General features: G+C 53.1%; 1 protein-coding gene across 1 annotated transcript in view; it reads left to right on the forward strand.

Moving 5' to 3' along the window:
- The first annotated feature begins 159 nt into the window (after positions 1–159).
- SMAD7 (SMAD family member 7) overlaps positions 160–7,240 on the forward strand; it is a 30,770-nt gene continuing 23,689 nt past the window's right edge. Inside the window, exons 1-2 of the mRNA XM_007943824.2 lie at positions 160–775; positions 2,124–2,177. Coding sequence (XP_007942015.1) covers positions 160–775; positions 2,124–2,177 — 670 coding nt within the window. The remainder of the gene's footprint in view (positions 776–2,123; positions 2,178–7,240) is intronic.

The following is a 7,240-nucleotide window of genomic DNA, read 5'->3' on the forward strand; positions in this document are numbered from 1 at the left end:
CCCTCGGGCCGCCTCCGCTCCTGCCCGGGCCCCTGCTGCTGCTGCTGCTGTCGCCTGCGCCTGCTGCCCCAACTCGGCGTCCGACTTCTTCATGGTGTGCGGAGGTCATGTTCGCTCCTTAGCCGGCAAACGACTTTTCTCCTCGCCTCCTCGCCCCGCATGTTCAGGACCAAACGATCTGCGCTCGTCCGGCGTCTCTGGAGGAGCCGTGCGCCCGGCGGCGAGGACGAGGAGGAGGGCGCGGGGGGAGGCGGCGGCGGAGAGCCGCGGGCGGAAGGGGCGACGGACGGCCGAGCGCATGGGGCCGGCGGCGGCGGCGGCGGCGCGGGCAGAGCTGGCTGCTGCCTGGGCAAGGCAGTCAGAGGTGCCAAAGGTCACCACCATCCCCATCCCCCAGCCGCGGGCGCCAGCGCGGCCGGGGGCGCCGAGGCGGATCTGAAGGCGCTAACGCACTCGGTGCTCAAGAAACTGAAGGAGCGGCAGCTGGAGCTGCTGCTCCAGGCCGTGGAGTCCCGCGGCGGGACCCGCACCGCGTGCCTCCTGCTGCCCGGCCGCTTGGACTGCAGGCTGGGCCCGGGGGCGCCCGCCGGCGCGCAGCCCGCGCAGCCGCCCTCGGCCTACTCGCTCCCCCTCCTGCTGTGCAAAGTGTTCAGGTGGCCGGATCTCAGGCATTCCTCGGAAGTCAAGAGGCTGTGTTGCTGTGAATCTTACGGGAAGATCAACCCCGAGCTGGTGTGCTGCAACCCCCATCACCTTAGCCGACTCTGCGAACTAGGTAAGAAGTTCTGCGACCACCCTCCCACAGCCCCCGCGCTCAGATGGTGGAAGAAAAGTCCTCGCGCGCAGTGTCTTTATGCAGCCACTTCTCCAGGGGGAAGTCGGCATCCCCTCCTGGGAGGAGACTTGGGAAGAAGGCAGTGGAGGGACGGGGACATTCCCTGAGGCTTTCCTTCCAGGTTTTTCTCTGTTGCTCCGAGGACGGCTGTGGCATTGCTCGTGCACACACCACAGACAAGCGGGTAGAAATTGGGCACCCTCATTTCCGCAGCAGCAAGGGGATGCAGAGGAAAAAAAAGGGGGGGAGGTGTCACGCCTCTCCTACACCCGGAAAGGCGTTGAGGTGTGTGGCCGAGTTGGACTCAGTCCAAGCCCGCCAAGGAAGGCTGGGAAAAACGAGGAGTTGTAAAGGCTACCAAGTAGTCTTCTCTCGCTTAGTGAATAAGAACAGTCATGACGGGTGTAAGTGGCCCCGATTCTGCCCTGGGCACTCGCTCAGCTTTAGGGCTGTAAGATCTCAGCTTTAGGGCTGTAGGGCAAAGATCGTTAGGATGGAGGCAGGGGCGTGGGGGGAGGCGGACTGGGTTTCTCTTCACCTCTGCTAGCCAAGGGTGAAACAGAGCAAGCAGTTAGGCGCAGTTGGGTCTCCCCACTTTGTCTTCTAGAGCAGAAAAGCACGGGGTGTCTATAGACTTGTCTGTCCTCACTCAGAGTCTCAGTGACGCTGCTGCCCCTTACAGCGCTGGGGCCTGGGCTGGTACGGCTCAGACCCGGAGCTTCCTGGCCTCTATCCTTTCAGCCTCGTTGTTCCCTTCTCCACGTCCGGGCACCGGGTGGGGGACCGTGCACCCCAGGCCAGCAGAGCCCAGCGCCCGCAGTCAACGCCATCCCCGCCCAAGTTCATCAGGATACTTTTGGGACTGGCCTCCCCAGTGGGCTGGGCCAGGAGAGCCCCCTGCCTCTGGCGGAGGCGGAGGGGAATTGCGTCTTAGGAGGGGGTGTCGGGGGGTGCAGGGAGGGTACCTTGTCGCCCCCTGCCCTTGAACTGTGCAGTGCGCGGCCCGGCGGAGCCGCGGCCGAGCCGGAGGTTTCCAGCCGGGCTGGCCGAGTGCGGCGGCGGCGGCGGCGGCCGCAGACGTGGAGAAGCGGAGCGCCGCGGCTGGCGCCAGGCGGCCTCTTTTGTTTATCTGACAGCTAAATATCAAGGCAATCACCGCCTCGCGGCCCTGCCTCCAACCCCCACAGCTAAGACAAACAGTTGGGCTCAAAGAATGCCTCTGTTATCATAAGTTTCTATCTCTCTCTCATTGCTCGGCCTTTATTTTCTCTTTCTTTTTGAATTCCAGAGTCTCCCCCTCCTCCTTACTCCAGATATCCGATGGATTTTCTTAAACCAACTGGTGAGTAGATTTTAAAAATACCTTCTCTCTCTGAAGTTAGACCTGGAGCTTGTAGAACCCGGGTTTTCTTGCTAGGCAGCGGACTGGGAGTGATGGGGGCTGCTCCAAGCTGGCTCTTGGTTTCCTGTCTTGGAAATTTGGTGGATTTTTCTCAAGCGCTGTTGTTGTGGCTGGATTTTTTTGGTTGTTGTTACAAAGATGCCCTTTATGTTTTGTTTCTTTTTCACGGGTTTGTGCTCAATGATACGTTGTTACAAAGATGCTTCCTACATGGCTTTACATTTTGTTTCTTTTTCATGGGTTTGCGCTCAATGACGTGTTGTTACAAAGATGCTTCCGAGGTGCGTTTTACATTGTGTTTCTTTTTCATGGGTTTGCTGCTCAGTGACCTGTTGTTACAAAGATGTCTCCTAGTTGTACTTTACATTGTGTTTCTTTTTCATGTGTTTGGCTCAGCCTTAAGCATGTCCAAGCTTTGATCCACACACAAGGGTCTTGGGAGCCAAATAGGACAGGCTGATGGGAAAATGTGTAGACTTTGTGAGCACCAAAAGAGGCACTGGGAAGAATGGCTCATTGGATAGAAGGGAAGGCTTCAGAGTTTTAAGAAGTAAAGGCTGCAGCACCTTTCTGGGCTCCTTCTGAGTCACCTCCAAACCAGGGTTCTCCCTTAGGGGTTTCTCAGAATTTTTGGTTGGGACCATCAGTGTCTTTAGCATAGCTCTGCGTGCCTGTTGCTTTGTAACCGGATGGCACAGGGGCTAGGGCAGAAGCCCAGTGGAGACTGGCACCAGCCTGTTGCTGTTGTCTGCATTCAGCTCCTGGCTGGCAGCACAGGGGCTCACCCGGTGGATTTAACAGTGGGAGGAGAGGGGAACAAGGGTCAGCAAAAACCAAGATGCGTGGATGACGACAGGGGGCAGCCCCCGTTTCCAGGAGATTCATTAGCTGAAAGTAAGGATTGTAACTTCTGTCTTTGTGCCTTTAGACTGGTACCTGAGAATGATAGAGCTGGTGGTGAGGTTTTACTTCTGCCAGAGTTCTGGGAGAAGAGAAGAGTTGGGGACCATTTAGCTCCTGAAATTACTTCTACAAGACCTTCCACCTCCTGAGTTTTGGCTGTTGGGCCTTTCTCCCCACTAATTAAAAGTTTTGTTAGGGCGTTGTCATAAATTAAATACTTTAATGAACAGTGTAACCAAAGCCCATACTCTGCAACCAGCCCTCCCAGAACTGCACCAGCTCCGAGTTGGGAAGGCACTGTTGCTTGCCGCCACTGCCTGTCTAATAAGCGGCCTGCAAAGCATGTGATATTTTGCTTTCAGTTTACAAAACACCAGATAAATGGGTCATTAATGAGGAGATAACCAGCCTTCAGTATGGATAACAAATGCTAGCAGAAATGACCAAGCTCTGTTTTCCCAAAGTGTGTAACTTTGAGCTTTTTGGCTTAAATAAGGCTCAGGTTTTTCATGAAGTTGGTCCTCCAAAGAGCCATCTTGGCCCTGTTTTTGATTTTTCTTCTGTATTCTTCAAATTTGGAGGTTTTCCTTAAGAGATGGAGACAGAACAAGCATCTTTTCCCTGGAGGTAAAGGTTGTATTCCCAGCAACCTCCTCAAACCACAGACATGGTCCACGTTCTTTTGGCTTTCCTGCTAAGATAGATACTGGGCTAAATCTCTTAACAGGATTTAAGCAGTTATTCTGCCAGGCCAGTACCTCATTTTGGAGATTGGAGTGATACATTTATTCATTAGCAAGTGTTGACATTAGGTAGCAAAATGTGTGTAAACAGAGAAGCCACAAAGACAGGAATGTGCCAGTTCCAAGGGGAGAAAAGTCCTCCAGATCAGCCAATGGGAAGTGATTAACCTGCCAGTCGGAAACTCAAACAGCTGGTTACTCACCCAAAACGTTTTGTTTAAAACAAAACAGGAATGACAAAAGACACTGTTGTGTAAGAATATGGGACAAAGTTAACAGATAAAGGGCCCCTGAAAGAGGTTGTCCTTAGGCTTTGGAGGGCAGCCAGGTCTGGGGTTGGAGGAGCCCTGGGACAGGTCTGGAAGTCCAGGGCTGGCTCTGCTGGCGTCGAGGCCAGAACCACAGATGGAGTCTTGTCCAGGATTTCCCCCACCTTGTATATGGGAGGACGTTTGGCTTAGGAATTTACCTCAGTGCTTACCTTCTTAAGTTTCTAAGCCTTAGGTTGAATTTTTGGTCTTGGGTTACTAGCTGAGAACCAGGCATAAAGCTTTACAATAGACATGTGTTAAACTCTTAACCAGTTGTACAACTAAGGGGATCCTTCTGTGAAGTCTCTGGGGAAGAGGCGATGGAAAGGGCTGTTGGGCTTGGTACCCTGCAGTCTTTGGAGGAACTTTAAAGGCAGGCATCCCCCCGTTTTGCTATGGTTAAAGCCACTGCACCATGGTCTCAAGAAGGGCCTGCCGCTGTGCACCTGGGGGCTGGGTGGCTCAGACCAGCAGAGTCCTCTGAGAAGGAGTGTTAGACACCGCTGAATATGGGGGCAAGGTGGCTGTGACTTGTGACTATCTGAGTCTGGACACTCTCCCCCCCACCCCACCCCATTCCATAAGGAATGAGAACATGCCAGTCACTGATGGATCTCAATTGGTGGGTGGGAACGTGGGGGCTTTGCTGTGTGGACTTGGCCCTCTGTGTCCAGATGTAATGGTCTGAAAGGTTTGAAGGGGGGGCATGGAGGTTGTTGTGGGGTAAGCTCTGCGTACTTGGGGTGGGACATTCCAGTGACCAATACCCATTGGGGACGAGTCTCTAAAGCCTGGTGGAGAAATTCAGCCCTGACTTTGTCTCTTAACTCGAGCCCCACTCCTTTAACTTTTCCAGGCCTTGCTTTAAATCCAGATGATGAATGGCTTAGACTAGATGATGTATATGTTCCTTCCTTGGTTCATTCATTCATTTTACAGCCAGGGGGATGTGCTTGCCTTAAAACCTGCGGATTCCATCCAGTGGATTGCGCTTCTGTCACCAGGAGTTATTGAGTTCTGGGTGAACTACTACAGCAGAGCTGTGGCACTCGGGATGTCTTGGTGATGGTGATGAGGTTCCTCTGTCTCGGGCCATGCTTAGGCAGCTTAGAACTAACTTGACAGGAATAGCCTGGCTCTCCTGGAAACATTCTCTTTGTCAGAGAAGCTCCGTAGGACTCCTGACTCTCGTATCTTGTGCCCATTCTCAACAGTTGTATTTCTTGGTTGCTCCTCAAGCTTGGGTTCTGGAGGGCTTTGGAGCTGCCTAGGTCCCTGAGTGGCACAAACAGTTGGCTAGTAACCTAAACCTTCCCAGTGGTGCTGTGGAAGAAAAGCCTGGCTTCCATAAAGAGTATGGCCCAAGAAAGCCCCACGGAGTGGCGGTTCTACTCTGTAACACATGGGGTTGTCATGAGTTGGGATCAACGAAGCAGCAGTGGTAGCATAGTGGCTAAGACACTTGCCTGCTAACCAGACGGCTGGCGGTTCAAACCCACCAGCCACTCCTCGGAAGGAAGGTTGGGCAATCCTACTTCCGTAGTGATACTGCCTCGGAAACCCAAGGAGGGGTCGCTATGAGTCGGGGCCGACTCGACGGCAAACAACAAGCAGCAGTGGGTTTGGTATTGATTTGGTTGGAGTTGCTAGAAAGAGGCAAGTTATTTTCTCCCATGGAACCTACTACTTGACAATGCTTGGGAATAGTGGTGGATGGGAGAAGTGGGAGACTTTTAGCCATCTGTCTTAGTGTGGAGTCTTTCGTAGGTGAGGGCTGGAGGTGTGGCCCCTTTGACCTTTAAAAACCTGGTGGTAGCTCGAGGCCAATTTGGATGCTGAAGACTGGCTCTGGCCTCCTCCAAGGAGGGGAGTTGGGACTGTGGTCTGACTGGGGAGGAAGAGCCATGGGATAGGAGCTCTCTCAGTGTAGCCCAGCTCACTGGGTGGCCCCTTGGGCTAATCAGTGACGCCTCAGTTTACCTGGATGCATGTCAAACAGGTATACTTTGCTACTTCACAGGGGTGGTAGGGAGGCCTAATTAATGTTTGCAAATCCCTCCTGAGATCAAAGGCGCTGTAGAAGAGCAGAATACCATTTCATAAAAACTCTTGTGGTTGCCAGTGCAGAGCTGGTTTACCTTTGATCTGAGACGGCTGACACCCTAATGTGGGTCCCTGCTCTGCCCTGAGATGCCGGGCTTCCCTTTGAAACACACCTTGCCCCTGGGATTCCACCAGCCAGAGCTCTGTGGGGCGTGGCTGAGGATAAGTCATCAGTTTAATATGGGGTGTTTTCCGTTTTGGGGGCTGGGTGGAGGACGGGGTTGAGAAGCCTGCCCCTAGCACATGGTGAAGACCATCAAAGTGGTTTAGAAAGTGCAGTGTATACATACACCATTTAACAAGGAACTCCATTTCCTGCCTCCTCCTATTGTTTTCCATTTGATTGAGTGTGTCCTGTAAAACTGTATATTCCTGTTAGAGATTATACTTTACCCTGATAAAAGGAGATGACACAGTCTTCTTTCTCTCCCCTGCCCGCCACCCCTCCACGCCTCCCCCTTCCCCGCCCCATACTGTTCAGGAGAGTTCTTGAGAAGTTCTTCCAGCCTGGAGAGAGTGTCAGAATGCCAAAGAGGGAGGAGCCCTGGATTACAGAGAGAATCTGAGGGTTAAGGGGAAGCAACAGGCATTGCTTTCTGTGGGCTCACTTGGAGCCCCTCACCCCCAGGGGGCTGACAAAAGCATTATCAGGAAATGGAGGCACCTGCTGCCACTAAAGGACACCCAATGGCCTTTGGTTTGGCTCCCACATTTGCTAGTGTGGCCAAGTTGTTCCAACTGGAAACTGGTAATACACACTCCAGAGACATCCTGCTAATGGCCTGGGGTGGGAGGGCTGCATTCTGTACAACTGGATTGAGTCATATTTAAGATTTGAATACTTTATTGTGTTTAAGTTACATCCAACCTGGTGTGTTTGCTGTGGAGGGTTGGGGCACACCTTTCCTGAGGCAGGCAGGCTTTCTTTTTTTTTTTTAATGCA

The sequence above is a fragment of the Orycteropus afer genome, unplaced genomic scaffold (assembly GCF_000298275.1).
Source record: "Orycteropus afer afer isolate SDZICR_OR568_19922 unplaced genomic scaffold, OryAfe1.0 scaffold00113, whole genome shotgun sequence".
In the NCBI taxonomy this organism is placed as follows: domain Eukaryota; kingdom Metazoa; phylum Chordata; class Mammalia; order Tubulidentata; family Orycteropodidae; genus Orycteropus; species Orycteropus afer.